The sequence below is a fragment of the Oryctolagus cuniculus genome, chromosome 14, assembly GCF_051225735.1.
Source record: "Oryctolagus cuniculus isolate XC-2025 breed Fujian yellow rabbit chromosome 14, ASM5122573v1, whole genome shotgun sequence".
Classification (NCBI taxonomy): Eukaryota; Metazoa; Chordata; class Mammalia; order Lagomorpha; family Leporidae; genus Oryctolagus; species Oryctolagus cuniculus.
The window spans coordinates 4,552,826-4,574,447 of NC_142880.1; the positions used below are offsets into that span (position 1 = coordinate 4,552,826).

Genomic DNA, 21,622 nt, shown 5'->3' on the forward strand with positions numbered 1-21,622 from the left:
TGAGTGAGCCGTGTGCTGCGTGGGCCTTCGAGGGAGGACAGCCCAGCGCCATGGTCTCAGTTCCTGAGTGACTTCGGGGAGGTTCACGGCACCCGCTCTTGTCTCCAGGTCCCTGGAGCTATTCTTTGCCACCAGCCAGGGCAGCAGAGGGGAACACCTGGTGGATGGCAAATCCCCCCGGCTGTGCCGCAAGTTCTCCTCGCCACCGCCGCTGGCTGCGTCCAGGACATCCTCCCCGGTGAGGGCCAGGAAGCTGTCTTTGACGTCGCCCTTGAACTCCAGGATCGGGGCCTTGGACCTGACTCCTTCCTCGGCATCCAGCAGCCCGACCGCCACCCACAGCCCCACGGCGTCCCCACCACCGCACACGGGTAAGGTGCCCCGTGTGTCCTCGCCAAGGCTTCTGGAGGAGGGCGCGGGGTCGGGCTGGCGAGTGGAGGCCAGCGCTGCAGAGGGCCCTCCGCACCCAGCGCTGCCCCTCTCCTCTTCTGGGATCCTCGTTCCATTTCCCGGCACCTGTGTAGCAGGAGCCACGTGAGCTGTCCTCATGCCCTGGAGGTAAAAGCCGGCCAGAGTCAGTTGTCCGTGGAAAGAGCACATGCGATGGTCTTTCTGGAAGGTTCTCGACACTGGTAGAGGCTGGTTGGCCCAGAAGCCTAGCACGGGGGTGGCTAGGGCTGGGCTGGGGCCGGGCAGGGAGCAGGCTTGTGTTTGATGAATGAACCAAGTGAGGCACTGAATGAATGGCCACTCTGGGGCGGGAGTCAGGCCTCGAGCCCCTCCCCCACTGCCTGCCGTGGGTACCTGCTGAGGGCAGCCTGGCCTGGAAGCTCCCTCAGCTTCACGTTACCACAGAGGCACAGGGACAGAATCCGAGTGGAGCCCGGCAGTGCTCACTGTCCGAAAGGCAGCCAGCGTGGTTCGGGTGATCGGACCAGACGGGCTGGTTTTCTGCTTACATTCTCTGTTGCTTCCCATGACCCTGAGAAGGAACACATTCCTGTCTCCACGGCCTTTGGAGCCCGGGGGCCTTGGTGCTGCCGCTGTCTCCCACCTGTGCTCCTGCTGTGCCCCCACCCACCAGGGCGCAGTCAACGGCTTCACCCTTTGTGTCTCAGAAACACCCGGTCCTTCCAGGCGCTCTGCCCGGACAGCGCCCTGAGAGCCGTGACCTTGTCTCCTGTCCACATCTGTGTCCTCAGGCCTGGGCTGGTGCGGGGCAGGGAGCAAGCTTGTGTGTGATGAATGAATGAAGTGAGGCACGTGAATGAATGAAGGGCCCTTGGGCTCTTGCATTCCCTTCTCCGGCGTGGTGCAGTGTAGAGGTCAGCAGAGATGACCCCACGTATCTGTAATGAAAACTATGATGGTCTCACAGTCAGATTAGCCGAGGGCTTTTCTTTTTACTGTAGATGAGCTGATTTACTTATCGGCAATGACTATCGGACAGTGAGTCCGAGTGGTCGACTTCAAGGAGGCCGCCGTGGTGGGAGCTCAGACCCCTGGTGTTCTCCCGCCTGCGGCTGCGCTCTGCTGCCCCGAGCAAGGCACGTAGTGGAATCTTAACCGGCGTGGTTGTCCTCAGCGAAAGCAGCCCCGTGTTCAGCAAGAAGTCCTGTAGATGGACGTGTCAGCAGCTCAGGAGGGCAGTGAAGTGGTCGTTGAAACCGCAGGCCTCGGCCGGATGGGAATCAGGACGCTGACGTGCGTCCGGGGCCCCGCGGAGGCAGGCTCGTCTCACACCCGCCTCCAGGGCGCTGCGGCCTGGGGAGTACAGGCCCCCCAGTACCGGAAGCCCTTTCTTCTCTTGCACTGGTTGTGCACGTAGGAGAGGAGGAAGCTGGAGATGCGGCTGGCCATTCTGTTCTTTTCCAGGAGGGAGAGCTTAGGAAGCCGCGTGGTGGTGTCAGGGCTGCTGGCACAGGACAGGGACACGCCGGGGGCTCTGCAGGGCACCACGTGTGCCATGGAGCCTGTCACCGTAGGGCAGGAGTGGTGGGTGGCACCCTCACCCCTCCTGCTCCAGGTATGGCAGTCGTGAGAACGCAACGCAGTGCTGAGGGCAGACGCACGAGAGGTGCTGGTACACACCAGGAGCTCTGGGAGCTGCAGGGCAGGGGGAGTCGCACGTGGCCGAGCCAGGGAAGGCAAAGACAGGCCCGCTTCCGGGCAGGGGGCTAGAGGGAACTCCGCTCTGGGAGCCAGAGCCGTGGCTGCTTGCCAAGGGAGGCTGCGCCCTGTTTTACCGCCACGCGCAGCCCTGAGGGTAGATCCTGTCACTCGTCTTCCTGGGGCTCCCCAGCCTGGAGTCGGCTCACAAACCTCTCCGCCTCTCCTGAGCAGTCTTCCTTCTCCTCCACACCTCATTCTCAGCAGCATTAAGCACATTCACGTTGTTCTAGAATTTTCCATCTGCAGAACTGGAACGCTGTCCCCTTGTAACCCCATATCCTATTTCCTCTTCTCCCTGCCCCTGGTGCCCGCCTCCTGTTTCATGTCCCTGTGAGTTTGACTGCTTACAGGGCTCACGGAGGGGACGAGACAGTGGGTGCCCTGTCCTGGCTGAGCTGTCACTCCCCGTGGTGTCTCAGGGTTGTCCACGTGACAGCACGGCACGGGCCAGATGTCCTCCTTTGGAGAGGCTGAACAGTGTTCTGGGCACGGAAGCCACACCCTCCTCATCGCTGGTCAGCGGGCGGGCACTGAGGTGGTCTCCACGTCCTGGCTACTCTGAGCAGTGCTGCAGGAAGCGGGCAGTGCAGGTGTCTCCCTGACAGATGGCCTCCGCTTCCTGGCGTACGTATCCCGAGTAGCACTGCTGGATCCCGCGGTCACTGTGGTTTAGTGTTTTGAGCACCCTCCGTCCTGTTCTCCATGCGGCTCTACGAAGTCAGGTCCCCACCAACAGCGGCAGGGATTCGCCACGCTCACCAACACTTGTTATTTTCCATGTTTTGATACTGGGCATGCTAATGGGTGTGAGGTAAGAACCTTCACCCCCTCCTAGTTTTTGATATTTCCCATAAGTTGCATTTTACTTTGGCTAAGCTCTGAGAGTATGGATGTTGATTGCTTTCTCTGATAGAAAAGCAAAATTGCACCTTTCCTCATCACAGCCTAAGCAGCGTCACAGTTTCTGTGGTCCCGGTCAGGTTCTCTGTGCCCATTGGTTGCACAGGGCATCTGCGGGCACTGGTTCCCCGGAGCCCAGTGGTCTCAGGGTGAGCCCATCCAGCCAGAGCCCAGCGCCAGGCGGTACGGAGCAGGACTCAGCAGCTGTTCCTGGAAGACGGAAGGTGAGGGAGTTTGGTCCGTCTTGTGCTGCTGTAATGGGGTGCCTGAGCCCCGGGCGGTTTCCAGTGAATGGAAACACGTCTCTCAGTTCCGGAGGCTAGGATGTCCCAGAGGGAGGCAGAAGCATCGGTGGGGGAGGAGGGTGGGATGGGGGCCTCCCAGCCGTGTCATAGCGTAGCGGAAGTGGGTGAAAGAGAAGGAAGGAGGCTGGAGCCATCGCCTGTGCATCCCCTGCTGCTGCCGTGACCAGCCTGCTCCCATGACGAGCTTCCATGATGTAACCCCTCCTAGGGGTCCCTCTGCCCACCACCACCATGCTGGGGCCAAGTTTCCAGTGCGCTGTGAGCCGTGGGAGCTGCCTTGAACCTTGACAGAGGGAGATTGGATAAGCGAGGGAGGCCTGGGTCAGCACCCAGAGCTGAAAAGACCCATCAGTGCAGGCACTGGGCAGAGGGGGATCCTGCCTGCTGGTGGAGGGCATCGTGGTGGCCACAGCTGCTGGCCTCCGCGACCCTGCTGGGGACAGCACGTTGGCTCCCACACGAGGGAGCTGGCTGAAGGTGGGGCCTGTGTTGCGTGTACGTGTGCATGTGCACTGTGCACACGTGGGTGTCAGCATGTGTGTGTGTGGTGTCTGTAGAAGCCAGGAGCACGGCTCTGTGGACCCTGCCACACAGCTAACAAGGCAAGGGGAGCCACTGCTCTGGCTTGACATGGAGACACTGGTGCACGTCACACGGTGTCGACACCTAGAGCAGTTGGCCGACTTGGAGAATTCCATGCCAGGAGCTGCGTCTGCCTGCTCCTTTCCTGGGGGCAGCCCCGCGCAGTCTCTGCACCTTCCTCCAGCTCGCCCTCGCCTGCAGGTGTCTCCCTCCTCCTCGCAGGCCCCTCCCCGCTCCAGCGCACACCTCCGGGAACATGGTGGTGAACTTTGTCCGGTTCTGCCTTGCGGTATGTCCCGGCACCCGAACGTCAGATGGCCTGAAGGGGAGGGAGAGGGACGGGAGGAATCCCTGCACACACGTGCAGCAGTGCACTGCTGAGGGAAAAGCGCTGTGGTTGGATTGCCCCAGCCCGGGCCTGGAATCTGTTCCAGGCTCACCCAGCGTACGCCAGGGCCCTCCCTTCCTAATGCCAGGGCCGGGACCCCTCATGCCCCAGGGGCTTCCAGGGATCACGGATGCCACCCTGGCTCGGAATCTGCCCCATGGTGGGTTCTCAGTGAACATCAAACCAGCGCCAGGTAAGGGAAGAGAGGCTGTCAGCAGCCCATGAGCAAGTCCCGAGCCGCCCAGAGGCACCGCGCAGCCCCAGCCGCCTGCCTGCGGCCTTTGTTTGGAAATTGCCCCCCTGTGGGCTGCAAGTGCTGCTGATTTTCATGTTTGTTTTGGGTCTGAATCTGCCCCCTGGTCCTATAGGCCATGCCACGTGCCTGGAGCCGCTGCAGGTGCACGCCTGGTGGGAACGGCTCCTTGACTCCTAGGTGCCCGCTAGCTCACCATCCTCCTGGCCCTGGGGCCCGCCAGCCTCTCCCGTGGAGGTTCTGGGTTCACTGTCATTGCTGATGGCCTTTCTCTCTCTGTGGGCTGAGCGCGCGGTGACTCAGACGGAGGACACGCGCCTGATACCCTGCTTGCTCGGCCCGGCAGATGCTCTTCATTACTGAATTCCGAGGGAGCTAGTTAGGAAACAATGAAACTAACAGCTAAGCGCTGGTTTTTCTGTCCTGCCGGCTTTGCTGTAATTAAGTCATTCAGGGAAGGATTCTAACCGCGTGCCTTTCCGGGCCCTCTGTATTTCAGAGCGACAGCGTGGCCCCATTTCTAAGGGGCCGAATCAATGCCAGTATGCAGATGGCTTCGTACGAAGTCGCTGGGGTTTTGTAAAGTGTGTGCGTCTGTGGGGGGGTCTGGGACGCAGTGGCACAGGGAGCAGCTCTCCTGGTGCTGGATGTAGGATGAGAGAAGCTTTTGTCCGTGAGCGATAAGGACTGTTGGAAGCGTGCTATGCTTTCCCATTCTGTTTTTCTTGAAAGAGGATACGTGAAGTCATGGTTTTGCTTGGTTGATAATCAGTGGGAGGGGCTTGGAGACAGCAGCAGCTGGAGCCCACAGTCCTAGGCTACCGGTCCTTAAGTCTTGGGATGCCAGCTGCAGTAAAGGGGTTCCAGTGCCCTCACTCCCTGCGTTCCCTCTTGCTTCCTGCCAGCCTGCACCTGTAGCTCTGAGCTGCCCAGGGGGACTGTGGAGGTGCCCCTGTTCTGTTCCCTACAGCGCTGGGGCCAGCAGCAACTCATGGCCACCCAAACCTTGGGAAGCAGCAACTGAGCGTTCGTTAGCGTCTGTCGGTAGCCGTGTTGGGCTGGTGTTGGGCTCCTGTTTGGGACCGTGCCCCGCTAGATTCCTAGGTGTGCTGGGAGCCTCCTTCAGGCCACGCGGATGGACAGTCAGCTCTGATTGGTATAAGGGGCACCCCCGGCAGAGAACCGGCGAAGTCTTGTTTTGCTCCCAATCTGGCTTATAATCTGGAAAAGTCCGACTTTCCGCACTCCAGGAAAGCAGTAACTGTGTGGAGGGGGAGGGAATCTATGACACAGCCCCCTCTTTGCAGCATCGACTGTTGCCCTGGACTGGCGAGGTCAGCCAGGCTCAACAGGCTCGGCACGGCAGGCCTGGAGCAGATCTGTGTGGGAGTTAGCATCCTCTGTGCTCTGCTGGGGGAGCAGCTCCACGTCACATGAAAGCCCTCTGGAAATGGGACTGGTGGGACGTGCGCTTGGTTTTCTCACGCGCGGCCCTGACAAGAGGCTCCTGCACCCGCACCCCAGTTGTTGAAATGCCTGGTGTCTTGCAGCAGCGGCTCTGGAGTGTGCACCTGCGCCTGCGCCCGCGCCAGCACCGGCACCAGCGCCGGCACCGGCACCGGCACCAGCACCGGCACCAGCGGAGCGAGCAGGCGCTGACGGCTGCCCGGCTCCCGCGGACACTGTGGGGCTCTCCCCTTGCCGATCGCCCTGCACCCCGCGGCACATGCGCTACCGCCAGCCTGGAGGTGAGAGCTGGAGAGCTGGCTTCCACACCTGGCTCCTGGCTGCGCTTTACTGTTCTGCTCTCGGCATTTCCTGGTTATGAAAATTAACTGGAAAGAAAATAATGTCGCTGTAGGGCCAAGCGGCGGGGCTGTACATGAGCAGCCAGCCGGGGCTGGCTCCCGCGTTGCCTGGTGGGACCTGTCTTAGATGTCCGATCATGGAAGAGTCTCCGGGCTGGCCTTCCCAAGATGGCCCCAGACCCCAGTCCTGCACTGGAGTCCCAGCATGCTCCAGACTAGTAGTCCATCTGGGACACCACAGTTTGGGGGAAACTTACTAACAACACGATTTCTTGTGAAATAAGGTCATTTATCACCATTGCTGGTTGCAAGAACTGGTATTTTTTTTTTTTAAGATTTATTTGAAGGCAATGTTAGAGAGAGAAAGAAAGAAAGAGAGAGAGAGAGAGAGAGAGAAGAGAGACCTTCCATCTGCTGGTTCACTCCCCGAAGGCCAGGACTGCGCCAGCCAGGAGCTTCATCTGAGTCTCCCACACGGGTGCAGGGGTCCCAGCACGTGGGCTGCACAACCACTATTTAATTCCAGAAGCTTTCCACCTCCTGAAAAGGAGGGAAGTCCCCTCAGTGGTCGTACCCCCCCACACACAGCCCTGGCAATCCAGAATCTACCTTCTCTCTGTGTAGATGGCCCGGCCACACGTTTACCGTGTTTCTGCGAGCACACGTTCTGTGGCCCTCGCTGTCTGGCTCCTTTCCCTCGGCGATGCTTTCCGGCAAGGGCCTCCCTCTTCCCTGTGTGGGAATCCCTCCTTCGGGATGACCCGTCCAGCCACTGAGGGCCATGCGGCTGCTTGGGTGAATAGTGGTGCACACGTGTGTGTGGGCATGCGTGTGTGCTTCTCGTGGTCGTGTGCCTGGCGTGGAGCACCAGGCCTGTGGCCCAGCCCTTCACCTGGTGCAGGAGTAACGGAGAGAATTTTCCTTGCACAGCAAGATCCGTCTGCCTCACTGCCCCCTTTCCTTTCTCTTTAAATGACAGGACAGCCCGCTGACAGTGCCTACTGCTCCGTGTCGCCCGCCTCTGCTTTTGCCATTGCCACAGCTGCAGCAGGACATGGGAGTCCACCAGGTGAGGAGGGAAGGGCTGGGTCGGACTAAGCCAGCGCCCTTGACCTGCGGAGTCTGGGCTGCTTACCAGGAACGCAGGTGCCCGGCGCCCGTCCTGGGCCCTGCTGTGTCTGGGGAGAGAACTCCCTTTTAAGGCAGAAACCTTGTCATTTGCAGGCACATGGTGAGGCTCAAAGACATTATGCTAAGGGAAGTGAGCCAGGCACAGAGAGACAGACGCTGCAGGGTCTCCCACAGGTGGGACCTACAGAGGTTGAACTCAGAGACGAGGAGAGAAGAGCGGTGGCTGGGAGGGGCTGCGGGCAGGGTGGGGACGGGGTGCGGCGTTCCCCTTGGATGAGAGGTGCATTCCCGGGGCTGGGGCAGGCCGCGTGGTCGCAGTGGTGAATGACAAAGTGCCGTGTGATTGAACCTTGCTGAGGGAGGAGATTTCAGTGTTCTTACCAGGCACAGAAAGCAGGAGCCTGGGAGTGATGGGTGTGTTCCTTAGCTTGACTTCACCTTCCCACAGCGTGTGTGTGTCTCGAGACATCACGTTGAGTTCTATAAATACCTACAGTAGTTCAGGCACTCTGTCGGTCCCTCGGGGGCGGGGGTCACACGCGTGGTCTTCGGTTTCACTCTGAGAAGCTCTGTGTTGGAGAAGCACGCGTGGCGTCTCTGTTGTCCCGGGGAGTTCCCAGCCTTTCTGGCTCGGTGACTGGGAGCACATTTCTACTTCGCTGGAGGGTGGAGTGGGAGGGCAGGGCTGTAGCTGCGGCTGACCCCTGGCTCGTCTCCAGCACCCATGCCCCCCGGCTCTGAGGGCAGAGGAGACATGCTTAACGTCACAGCACAGCGTTTTCATGGGTGACACTGGGATCCAGTATTTCTGGCCCCTCACGTGCAAGGGTATGACATGAAAATCAAGCTGTGGTTTGTAAAAGCCTGGCGCTGTATCTTCATGCGTTCACTGGGGCATGAACAGGGAGCTGGATTGGAAACAGAGTCGCTCGGACCAAAGCAGGCACTCTGTTGTGGGATAACAGCATCCCAAGTGACATCCCAACACCTCTACCAAATGCCTACCTCCACCCTAAATATTCTAAACACCTTCCCCGCCGAGTCCCGCTGGTGTAACCCAGGACAGTCCACGCTGGTGACAGCGTCCTTACCCTCCAGTTGGCTTCTGTTCCTGACCACATTCCCGAATAATGGGCTTTCTGGGTGAGGTGCTGGGGCCGTCTGTGCCACGCTTTGGGCAGCCTGAGTTACTGCAGGGCCCTCCCCTGCACTCAGAGCCACGGGACTCTGTCTTAGGAGCAGATGCAGTGAGGATTTAGGGCAGGGGTCGCACTTGGGTCAGTTTTAGTGATGGTGGTGGTGACAGAGTGGGGACCGTGTGACCACAGGGATTCTGCCTGCCTGGGCAGAGAGCTGGGTCCTGGCAGACTTAGGGAGGTGGGCTGGAGCAGAGGGAGGGAAGTGCTAACAAGGTGACCTGGCTTCTTGGGCGGCTGGGAGGTGTACATGTTCGTCCAGCTGCAGGGACAGGTGTGCAGGAGGAGGGAGTGCTGGGCAGGTCAACTCTGAAGGAGCCCTTGTGTCTGCCCGCTGGGTCAGGGTCATGGTCACGGAGGTGAAAGTGCCCTAGAATGAGGCGAGTTGCCCTGGCCAGCAGAGGGAAGGTTGCCTGGGCAGGTGGCTCCTCACAGCCTCCGCTGGCTCCTCCTGTCAGCGTGGCCGGCGCGGGCGGCACCTGGGCTGTGTCCTGGCCCCTAACAGGAGCCAGGCACTGCTCGGCCACACCGCTGCCCCGGGAGGTGGCTCTCCTTGCTTCGGCTTCCTCTGCAGCTGCCTCCCGCTTTCACTCCCTCCTTCCCTCCACCTGCCTCCTTCAGAAAGCACAGCACCTCTGGGCTCTGACTGCCAGTTAAGGACTGTGCTCCCCAGACTTTCCTCCAGACACCCAGACATTCACGTGGTGCCCTGGCTCTGCTCGGAGCTGCCCGCCCAGCTGCCCAGGTCCACCCCGACTGGGAAAGTCCACGGTTTCCCTGTACTGTTTCTGCTTGGTTTTGCTGTTGGATCCCACCTCTTGACCCTTGGCTTACCTGAGTCCATGTCTCCTGTCCAGAGAACACAGATCTTGTGCCCCAGCTCAACACGCAGACTTGATGCTTTCTCTGGCTGGGGAGACAGTGACCCCTCGGGGAGATGCCCACGTCCAGGCCCCTCCTTGTGCTTCCGGCATGACGTCTCCCCTGTGTGTGACGCTTCGCTGACAAAGGCCTGCATCCCAGAAAGGTGCCTGTAAGCAGAACTATTCCTGTCCTGTCTAAAAAAAATAGTTTACTTATTTATTTCCATCTACTCAAAAGTCAGTGAGAGAGAGAGAGAGAGAGAGAGAGAGAGAGAGAGAGAGATCTTCCATTCACTCCACAGATACCCACAACAGCCAAGGCTGGGCCAGCCAAAGCCAGGAGCCTGGAGATCCATCCAGGTCTCTCACATGGGTGCAGGGGCCCAGGTTCTCTGCCGCCTCCCGGGATGCATTGGCAGGGAGCTGGTAACACGTGGTAATGCTGGCAATGCAGGAAGCCGGGGAGCCTGGGCTGGAACCATTGCCCTGACGGGGATGCAGGCGTCCCGGTGGGGGCTTCACCCACTGCACCACCGGTGCCTGCACCTGTTGCTGTCTTGTGTTCCCTGATTAACTCCCCACATTCCTGTCCCTGCTTTGCTCTCCTCCTCAACACGCATCCCTGTTAGACTTCCTATGTGTTTTGCTAATTTATCTTGCTTGTTGTCTACTTCCCCATTAAGTGAAAGACCCATGAGCGCAGGGGCTTTTGGACTGTTTTATATTCTGCAGGATCCCCAATATCTGGAGTAGTACTGCCCACACAGTGAACGATGGATCAATGCTTATTGAATTAATGAATCAGCAAATGATCCCTGTATTTGCAACACAATCAGTTCAGCACACAAAGGCAATGCTTGTGCATGCCTGTGCCTAACAGCGTTGTGGGGTTTGTAAGTCTGGAAGTGTGGCTGATGCTACTCTTTTCTAAGGGAAAAGAAGGGGTCTGGGGCCAGTGCTGTGGCACAGAGGGTTAAAGCCCTGGGCTGTGGCCCAGCATCCTACATGGCTGCCGATTCAAGTCTCAGCTGCTCCACTTCTAACCCAGCTCCCTGCCGATGTGCCTGGGAAAGCAGTGGAAGATAATGCAAGTGCATGGGTCCCTGCACCCTCACAGGAGACCTGGAAGAAGCTCCTGGCTCCTGGATTTGGATTGGTCCAGCTCCGGCTGTTGTGGCCATTTAGAGAGTGAACCAGTGGAAGGATGACCTCTCTCCCTCCCTCTCTGTCTCTCCTCTATAACTCTGTTTCAAATAAATAAAATAAATCTTAAAAGGTCTTGTCTGGTTGTGCAGCTCACCTGGGGAAGCCATGTCAGCCGTCCTGGTCAGTGAGCAGCTTCTGGGGGTCTGGTGTGCTCAGGGTGGCCTCTCTGCACACTCACAGGCCGGAGCTTAGCGTGTGCTGGGCTCCTGAGTGAGCCTTGCTGACTCCATCTCCACCCAGTGTGAGCTTCCTTCCGCTCCACACACACACCTGTGGTTGGGAGATCTTGCGCCATGCCTGGGTCCGAGCCCAGAGGCCCCTGAAATGTTTGCCACAGAGAGAGGGACCTCTGCTGATCTGCAAGCTGCATCAGGCCCTGGAGCTGGGGACCAGGTGCTGGGGTAGCTGACACCTCAAGGGAAAGAAGGAGCCACCTCCCAGGGCTTTGGAAACTGTGGGGCCCTGGCACTTAAACCCCGTCGCCTTTGGGGTCAGTCTGCCTCTGAGTCCAATCCAGACAGTTCTTGGGGTGAGAGCAGCTACAGGAGCTGTTTTATGTCCGCCATCAGAGTGCAGGCACCATGGTCAGTCGGCCAGTGACTGTCTTGCTTCTCATACAGCCCCAAATTAAATGGTTCTGTGGCCGACAGCAGCAAATGCCGTTAACGAGAAATGAGCAGGATTCATTGGCCATGGGGCTCGAGCAGAATGTGGACATTTTGCCTTTACTCTTTCCATCGGGTCTCAGATAAGCCCCCTTTCCATAGGGACAGAGTGAGGGACCTCTGATGGAGGGGGCTCACGTGGGCTCGGCGCTGGCCCCAGTGCGTCTTCAGGCATCTGTGCAGACCCCCGAGCTCCGAATCAAGCCGGAATCACAGTGCGTGCGTTCGCGTGGCTGCTGACACAGGGAATCTGCAGGTGCGGCTGGGAGACAGGGAGCGCTGCATAGAAATGCAAATCCAGTGAATCAGCCCATCAAGGCGTCGCGTGGCACTTACTGCACACCTGGATCTCTAGTGCTAATTACAGAGTTGGGAGATGATCTCAGATGGAGTAGCGTGAGATGGCTTGTTTCCATGGGGGTGGAAACCAGGATAGTGCAGGTTCTCTAAGCAGCTCTTGGTTGTCTGTGAGCAGGTGACACGTTCTACAGCTCTGTGCAGCCAAGTCAAATTAATGAAGTGGAGGAATGGTTGACTGTACTTACAGGAAAATGGCACAGTGACAGAGACTTAGAGGAACAGTGGCTTTCACTGGAGATTCCCTGGTACTTGTAAATTAGATAATTCACGATCTGCTTTATTTTAAGTAAATCCAGCTAAGTCATGTGTAGTTAGTGCCACTGTCTGCGCTTGGTGACCATTAGGGCTTGGACAAAATTTTTTTAAAAACTTTTATTTAGTAAATATAAATTTCCAAAGTACAGTTTATAGATTACAATGGCTTCCCCCCCATAACTTCCCTCCCACCCGCAACCCTCCCATCTCTCACTCCCTCTCCCATTCCATTCACATCAAGATTCATTTTCAATTATCTTTATATACAGAAGATCAATTTAGTATATATTAAGTATAGATTTCATCAGTTTTCACCCACACAGAACATAAAGTGTAAAATATTGTTTGAGTACTAGTTATAGCATTAATTCACATTGGACAACACATTAAAGACAGAGATCCTACATAAGGAGTAAGTACACAGTGACTCCTGTTGTTGACTTAACAATTTGACACTCTTGTTTATGGCGTCAGAAATCTCCCTAGGCTCTAGTCATGAGTTTCCAAGGCTATGGAAGCCTCTTGAGTTTGTGGACTTCGATCTTATTTAGACAAGGTCATATTCAAAGTGGAGGTTCTCTCCTCCCTTCAGAGAAAGGTACCTCCTTCTTTGAAGACCTGTTCTTTCTATTGGGATCTCACTCGCAGAGGCCTTTCATTTAGGTTTTTTTTTTTTTTTTTTTTTTTGCCAGAGTGTCTTGGCTTTCCATGCCTAAAGTACTCTCATGGGCTCTTCAGCCAGATCCGAGTGCCTTAAGGGCTGATTCTGAGGCCAGAGTGCTGTTTAGGACATCTGCCATTCTATGGGTCTGCTGTGTATCCCACTTCCCATGTTGGATTGTTCTCTCCCATTTTTATTCTATCAGTTAGTATTCGCAGACACTAGTCTTGTTTGTATGATCCCTTTGACTCTTAGACCTATCAGTGTGATCAATTGTGAATTGAAATTGATCACTTGGACTAGTGAGATGGCATTGGCACTTGCAATCTTGATAGGATTGTATTGGAATCCCCTGGCACATTTCTAACTCCACCATTTGGGGCAAGTCCAATTGAGCATGTTGGACAAATTTTTAAAAGTAAGGGACAGACGGGTTGTGGCACAGTGGGTTAAGATTCCTACATCTCCTACCAGAGTGCCACTCAAGTCCTGGCTCCTCCCAATTCTACCAGAGTGCCATTCAAGTCCTGGCTCCTCCCACATCTCCTACCAGAGTGCCATTCAAGTCCTGGCTCCTCCCACATCTCACAGTTCAGTGTTAACTTGTAGCTCAGTGTTTTAGGTGTTGTATTGTGGCAGGCTGGTGGGCTGGAGGTGAGGAGCTGGACCGTGTCCTTGCTGAGTCACCTGGGACAGCGCATTTGATCTCTCTGTGGGTGATGGCTCCTGATTGAAGGCTGAGGGTTGAGCCAGTCCAGTGAGCTCTAACTGAGGTACCTGGAGCTGCAGCCACAGCGTCACCTGGGAGCTTGTTAGAGCTATGATTTCTCACACCATGCCCTGTCCTACTGAGTCCACAGCTCTGGGGTGGCCCCCGCACCTGCATCTCCCCACATCTGAGCCCACTTACCCACTGTAGTCTGTACCCATAATCTTTGCAGTGCGCTATAAATGGAAACCCAACTACTTTTTCTCTTCCCAAGCCTTAGATACAATTCTGCCTTTATCTTTCCCCAGGATTGTTTGCAGGGCGTACATAGTTGTTCAGCTGTGAATTGAAATGTCACTTTATTACAAAAAAGTATGAATGATTGCCTAGAGTTCTGTATCATTTTAGAAACTGTATCTTTCCCATCTCAAATATAAATCATGGTGGTAATTTTTCTCCGGTTACATTTTTATAAACAGCTTTATTGAGGCATGGTTCACGTACCGCACAATTGACCCATTTAAAGTCTGTAATACAGTAGATTTTGCAGTTTTCCCTCTGAAAAGAAGCCCTGCACCTCTTAGTCATCATTTCCTTGTGCGTTCACCAGCCCCTCGAAACTGCCGGTCTCTTTCTGTCTCCATAGATGGGTCTATTCTGGACACTGGACAGAAATGGAATTGTGCAATAATTGGTCTCTTGTAGGCAGCTTCTTTTACTTCGCGTAATTATTTTGAGATCCAGCCATCTTTGTCACATCTTTCAGTCACTTGATCCTTTTGACAGCAGAGAATGTTCCGTGGTAGGGATAGCCCACCCTGCCTCTGTTCACCCGTGGTAAGGACAGCCCCCTCTCTCTGCCTGTGCACCTGTGGTAAGGACAGTCCACCCTGTCTGCCTGTTCACCAGCTGGTGGACATTTGGCTTAGTTCTACTTCTTGGCTGCCATAAAGTGTGCTGCTGTCACTGTTGACATACGCGTTTTTGTGCCGATGTTTGTTTTCATTTTTGTCGAATACGTTCCTGAGAGTGAGCTGCTGCATGATGTGATGAGCGTGTGTTTAATAAGCTGTGACAGTTTCTGAAAGTGGCTGTCCCATTTTACATTACTATCAACAGTATATGTATGTATGTATATATGTATTATATATAAATATTTCTACTTGTTTATTTGAAAGGTCTGGGGGCCGGGGAAGAGAGAAAGAGATCTTCCATCTGCTGGTTCACTCCCCAAGTGGCCACAATGGCAGGGGCTGGGCCAGGCCAAAGCCAGGAGCCAGGAGCTCCACCAGGGTTTCCCACGTGGGTGGCAGGAGCCCACCATCTGCTGCTTGCCCAGGGGCATCAGCAGGGAGTTGGATCAGAAGCAGAGCAGCTGGGGCTTGAGCCAGCGCCCATATGCAGTGCCAACATCTCAAACCCACTGCACCACGACACTGTTTTACCTTTGTTACCTTTTACCTTTGTTTATTCCTTTTCTGACGCTCTTCTTCTCTTTGTAACACGTCCCAATTTCCTTCTGCCTTGAAGTCTTGGCTTAACATTTCTTGCAAAGCAGGTCTGCTGGCGAAGAATTCCTTCCATGTTGGTTGCCTGGACAGACAGTTAGCTCCTTCACTGCGGAGGGCTTCTCACTGGGTCTGCAGCTCCAGCTGGGCGGGTTTTCTCCCACCCCTGGGATGGTTCGCTCTGCTTTCTCCCTGCGTGGCTCCGTCTCACTCGGTGCTGGGTCTTCCCCTCGTCCCTGTGTAGGTAAGGTCTTTATTTTCTCCAGCTTCTTCCCAGAGTTCCTCTTAGTCCCAGGCTCTCTAGGGGTCGTCTCACTGTGGCCCCTCTGCCCTGTATTCGGCATGCTCATCTCGAAGAGTCTTGGACGTGGGTTCCGTGTCTGCTGTGCGTTTTGGAAAGTGCTGCGTATCTCTCTTCTAGTCGTCTCTGGTGTGCGGTCACTTCGGTGCTAGACCTTTTGAAATCGTCCCCTGTTCCTGCAGGTTGTGTTCTGGTTCCTGCCCCACCCCCAAGCCTGTTCTGTCTGTGCTTTGGTTTGGAAGTTTGTGTGATCTTCACGCCCGTGGCTCTTCTCCCAGCTGTGACAAGATCAGGAAGGCAGTCTCCGTCTCTGTGTCAGGTTCCTGATCCCCAACACTTCCCTGTGAGTCCTGGTTTCCTGTGTGCATTTCCTGTCTGTTCTTGCCTGTTGTCAGCTTTCTCCATCGCAGCCCTGAGCATATCAGTCTTGTTGTTCTAAAGTCCCTGCCCAACATTGCAAGGTCTGCATCGCATCTGTGGTTGCTTTGAGAGCTTGCTTTGTCGCCACTGCGGGAAGACGTGAGTTTCCCCTTCCCCAAGCTCACATGTTGTAGTCTGTCGTGGAGGTGGGGTCTTTTGGAGGTCGCAGGGGCGACGTGACAGGTAGGTCAGAGAGAGAGGAGACAGAGAGGTGATCTGGGGACATGGCCAGGATGGAACCAGTGCCAACTTCCCCCCATCTTTGTCTCGGAGTCTGAATCTATAAGGATGCGAATTTTGTTTGTTTGGGTTGCCCTGGCTCGTGGTGTTTTACCATGGAGGCCTGGCCAGACCGTCGCCATCTCTTCAGATTGCTTGTTTTCCGTTGTCATTTTGTGCTGAGACCCGGACCTTGGTGACAGGTGACAGCCTCCTGTGGGAAGGCTTGTGTTAGCTTGGCCAGGACTGGGGTGGACTTGCTGTCTGCTGGAGCCATGAGAGCCGGGTGCTTCAGATTCCTTCTGTGTGCTGCGCTCTGTTCCTGCTGCTGACTTTGGGGCTCTCTCAGCAGTTCTCAGAGAGAGAGAGAGAGAGAGAGAGAGAGAGAGAGAGAGAGACTGACTTCTGGCTCTCACTGCCCTGCTCTGCTGTTACCTTGGGGGTGCCCTGCTGCTAAGGTGGCAGGGAGGTGAGCAGGTGCCATCCTTCTGGGAAATCTTAGTGCTGCAAGGGACCCGGGTCTTGTAGCTTGAGCCCCACAGCTGGCTGCCGACTCACATGGGAAGCAGTTGCTACAATTGTACCTCCTTGCCACTGGAGGAAATGGAGAGACAGGGTTGCGTGACCACCCCAGGTCACACAGGCGGTAGGTGGCACACCCTGCTTGGGTCTCCCCAGCACTGTACTGCCTTGGCCTAGAGGGTGTTAGCGTTTGGCACAGTGGCTAAGCCACCTGTTCAAAGGCTGTGTTCCATCCCCACCTGCAGCTCCTGACTCCAGCCTCGTGCTGGTACACACCTTGGGAGGCAGCCGTGACGGCTCAGGTGGCGAGGTCCCTGCTGCCCAATGGGACCCAGATTGGGTTCTTGGGCTGCTGGCTTTGGTCCAGCCCAGCCTTGACCACCGTGGGCATCTGGGTAGTGAAACAGTGGATGAAAGCTCTGTTTCTTTCTCTCCCCCTCCCCCATCTCTCTCTAATGAATACATTTAAAAATGTTTTAATGTGTAAAGAAATGCAGAAAGGGCCCCAAGGACCTGTGACCAGCCCCAGCCTCCGCCTTCCCTGCGCCAGGCACAGCGGGGACCGGGTCCTTTTTCTGTGGTTTTCTGTGAGACCCCGACTTGGCTGCTGGGTGGCCTGGTGGTTTTAAAACTGTGCCATTAGGTTCTTTCAAGAAGTAGAACTGAATCCCCCAGCCCTGTAGCATGGGCTGGGCTTGGTGACTCTACCAGCAGATCACACGAAGCAGAAGTGATCACGTGTGCCTGGGGCCGGAGCCATCAGAGGCATGGCGGGCGGCTTCTTGCTCAATCTGGGGGAGCCAGCTGCCGTGGAGTGGGAGGCCACAGGCTCGGTCTGAGGAAGCCAGCTGCCGTGGGGTGGAAGGCCACGGGCTCGGTCTGGGGAAGCCATTACCGTGGAGTGAGAGGCCACGGGCTCTGTCTGGGGGCAGCCAGTTGCCATGGAGTGAGAGGCCACGGGCTCAGTCTGGGGGAGCCACTGCCGTGGAGTGAGAGGCCACGGGCTGAGAGAGGAAGGACGTCTCCTTAGGGCAGCTGCATATGTGAGCTGGGATGGCCCTTGGGTGCCTGCAGGCCTGCCAGACTGCTGGGGACAGTAGGCCCACGAGAACCAGGGCCAGAGCCCCCAGCCGAGTGTCTGAATTCTTCTCCTGACCAAGCATTTGTTGTCTGAGTCTCCAGGCAGTGTTTCTTAGGGAGTTTCTCAGGCAGCAGGCGGCAGCGGGCACGGGTGCAGCATCAGGGGCGGTCACCTGTGGCGAAGCTACCCAGTATCAGACTGAATTCAGGGAGCCGGCTTTCGTTTGGACAGAGAAGGAAGTCTGGGTCCAATCCCCGGGCTTCTGCTCTCCCCAAGCTTTTGGAACCCGAGAGGGTATTTCTGAAGCTGACGTTGCTCACATCCGCCTTGTTCTTCAAGGTCCCTGCACAGCCTCTGTCTCCTCCCTTCACCTGCTGCGCTGGCTTGAACGGACTCGTTCTGTCATCCGAGGGCTGAGAACAGCTTGGATTTCATACAGCTGTTGCTTAGCAATAAGAAGTCCTGCTCGCTCCTGCAAACCGGGTGGCGCCTCTCGCGTCACTGTCATCTGTCTGCAGGGTCCAGCACTGTGTTGTGGCCACCCTTTTAAGGGACAGCTGCAGCCAGCCCCTGTGTCACCTTGTGCTTCCCCTGGCGGGTGGGAGGGGCGCGGCGTGGGACCCCGTGCGGGAAAGCCTGTCCGTTGACATTAGCGGATGTTCAGAATTCTGTGACAAAGCCGGGAAGAAGTTGCTAAGTTCCTCACTGGGAGAAAAGCCGACAGTTTGTGTTTGCTGTATACTCTGTGAGTCTGGGTCTGAAAACTTGGCTGTCGCTATGCTGTGATGAGAAACTGGGGAGGAGGCTGGAGAGAGGCGGGGATTCCAGAAACTGGAGGGAGGAGGTGGCGGGGACATGCAGGCGCCACAGCCCCCCTACCCAGATGGGTCAGCTGCCAGGAATTGGCAAGCACAGGATGTAAACATGATTGTCTACCAGGAAGTGGGTACCAGGACCCCAGAGTCTCCGCCGGAATCGACAGCATCCGCCTTTCCCACCCTGGGGTCTCAGTGTGTGCTCCTGGTCGCCTTGTTGGATAGGTTGCAGGGGTCAGGCTGGCCGTCCCTGTGCCACACACGGCAGCTGGCACCCTGTGCAGGATGGCTGGGAATAGCACCCGTGATCTGGCCGTCAGCTCCAGCACACGGAGGGCAGGCAGCATCCTCGCTGGCTGTGCGTTCAGCTCCAGACTTGAAAGTCAGGAGAAGCTGACACATGAGCAGAGTGGTGCGTGCACAGCCTGAGGGCAGAGGCCGCCGTGGCGTCCACGCCAGTCACCTGCTCTTGCTGTCACGCGGCTCTTGCATGCACACGTGTGTCTCCCAGCTTGAGGCAGTTTGCGTTGTGCACCCACAGGTCACTCTTTACAGGTGCACGGCCCCTGGGCTATGACCCAGTGCAAGGTGTTTGGAGCGATGCGGGCAGTGTCTGTCCTGCTGGCCCAAGTGGGCATCTGGGCGACCTCCCCTGGCCCAGCACGACAGTGACACAATGAGAAGTGTTGGAAGATCTAGGTGGAGACACACTGTGCTTCTCTGGGCTTGAGAATCAGGCAGAAAACCCTGCAGAAAACCCACAGACAGACTAGGTGAAAAACAGGCTAAGTGAGGCAGAGTCAGCAGTCCTGGGATGTGTGTGCATGTGTGTGCATGTGTGGTGTGTGCGTGTCCATGCGTGTGCATGCATGAGATCAGTGTCACAGAGGGCCACGAGGGACAAAGCCCTCCTCCTTCGCGGTCAGGCATCAGCTGTGCAGTCCGAGGCCGGGCGGCCTATGATGCATCCCCCTGAGTGGCATCCGTGCGTCTGCCCCTTGCCTGCAACCTGCCCACACTTGCGAGGCTTCTCTTTGTGTTTCCTTCTCATCTCCAAGCTCCTGCCACAATTCACACTTACTTAAGAACTTACTTAAGTCGAGCGTCTTAGTTTGGATAAATCTTCATCTGGCAGATCATGGCAGCGATTCCCTGCGAGAGCTGTTGTCTCCCTTCCAGTGGGTTGGGTGTAGAACAGGCCGCGAGGAGCAGGCTGAATGCAGGCGATCCCTGCAAAGCCTGGCCTCTCTGCTCCCACCCTCCCATCGCTGCCACAGTGGCAAACGTCAGCAGGTGATGCTGGCCTTCCCTGTGTCCGGCTTAGGCAGACCCGATGCCGTGCCTTTCCCTTGTACACGGCCTGACCCTTGCAGTCGCAAAGCCTGTTCCTAGGCAGTAGTATGTGTCTGTCACAGCCAGCCTGGGAAGACTGACACATGAGCCATGGAGAGAACCTGCGTGTCCCCTGGTAGGCAAAGCGCCAGGCCCAGCAGGAGGTGGTGTTGTCAAGGGCACGCTGCACTCCAAGGCCAGTGCTGTGATTTGCTCCAGAGCCAAGTGCCTGGATACTGGCAGGGTCGGTGGAGACACTGAGCGGTGCACACCTCCTATCCAGGGATCCCTCTGGCTGACTGGCTTCAGCGTGAGTCGCAGCCTCCCTGGCCAGATTCAGCCCCTGCCCGCATGGAGGAAGGCGCAGGGCTGGACCCTTTGTGGGTCTCACCATTCGGGTCCCGTGTCCCAGCAGGGCTTAGGGCTTTCTGCAGATGGACACACACGAAAGCCGTCATAGGGATTCGCACCTGTTTCTTTATTTCATAAATGTCCTTCAGGTAAGCCTAAAACAGAAGTTGCGTGGCTAGCAGGAGGATCCTCCCACCTGCCGGCCAGGTGAGACTTCTTTGCTTCATCCTTTTAAAATCCACCTGCCCTGCCTGGCTCTGGACCGCGTGCTGCACGCCCAGCATCTTCTCTCTGTGACCCGGAGATACAGCCCCTCGTTCTCCAAGGCCATCGACTCTGCCCGTTGCAATTCCACTCAGCATAGACAGCCCCTTGAGAACAGTTGCTGGTTTCTGGTGCTGCGCTCTGGCGCCCACAGGCTGCCCATGTGAGGTTTGAAAATCTCTGTGGGAAGTGACTCACGTGGAGGACAGGGTTAGGAAGCCCCTGGGCTCGGGGCCTGTGGTCCAGTCCTGAGAGTTTCCACCTGCGTTCCTTTTGATCGAGGGTGGGCGAGAGGCTGTGCTTCTTCCCCAGGCCAGGCATCTGGCCAAGGGAGGGAAGTGACAGCCAATGGGGGCATCAGGGTGGAGGTGGCCACCAGAGCGTGTTGAGGGGTCAGGGAAGCCCAGGTGTGCGCTCCGCAGCTCACAGAGCTCGGTGACCCCGGGCAGCCTCTCCCAGTCTCTCTCCTGTCGCTCAAGCGAGGTTAATGACTGCGGCAGACTCTGCCTGCATCCTCGCGAGGCCTGAGCAGGGAGCCGTCTCCGCAGCGCACTGTGCCCTGCACTCCTGTTGGCTGCCTCCTCCTGTTTCAGGACAGACCGGGGCGTGCTCGTCGCTGCCTCTCCCGCCCCTGTCATCCCCACAGACCAGAGTGCTGAATGGACACAAATGCGTGTCCCACCTCCCGTGAATTCCCACCCTCTCCTCCTGACTCACTGTGTGCCTCTGGGAGTGTGCAGGCATGGGAGTGCATGTGTGCTTGTGCACGTGTGAGTGCATACATGTGAGTGTGCATGCGTGTTGGTGTGCACGTATGAGTGTGCATGTGGAGTGCACGTGTATGTGTGCTTGTGCATGTGTGAGTGTGCAGGCATGGGAGTGCATGTGTGTGTGCTTGTGCATGTGTGAGTGCATACATGTGAGTGTGCATGTGGGTGTGCATGTATGTGTGCTTGTGCACGTGTGAGTGTGCAGGCATGGGAGTGCATGTGTGTGTGCTTGTGCACGTGTGGGTGTGCATGCATGGGGGTGCATGTGTGTGTGCTTGTGCATGTGTAAGTGCATACACGTGAGTGTGCGTGCATGTGGGTGTGCACGTGTGAGTGTGCATGTGGAGTACACGTGTATGTGTGCTTGTGCATGTGTGAGTGCATACATGTGAGTGTGCGTGCATGTGGGTGTGCACGTGTGAGTGTGCAAGCATGGGAGTGCACGTGTATGTGTGCTTGTGCATGTGTGAGTGTGCAGGCATGGGAGTGCATGTGTGTGTGCTTGTGCATATATGAGTGCATACATGTGAGTGTGCACGCATGTGGGTGTGCACTTGTGGGTGTGCATGCATGTGGAGTGCACGT

The 21,622-nt window shown here is 56.6% G+C and overlaps 1 protein-coding gene across 4 annotated transcripts in view; it reads left to right on the forward strand.

Moving 5' to 3' along the window:
- Positions 1-21,622, forward strand: part of RASGRF2 (Ras protein specific guanine nucleotide releasing factor 2) — a 217,825-nt gene that overhangs the window by 148,284 nt on the left and 47,919 nt on the right. For all 4 annotated transcript variants that reach the window (XM_051854059.3, XM_051854060.3, XM_051854061.3 and 1 more), the window contains 3 exons: positions 109-371; positions 6,151-6,348; positions 7,388-7,477. In XM_051854059.3, the coding sequence (XP_051710019.3) occupies positions 109-371; positions 6,151-6,348; positions 7,388-7,477 (551 nt within the window). The remainder of the gene's footprint in view (positions 1-108; positions 372-6,150; positions 6,349-7,387; positions 7,478-21,622) is intronic.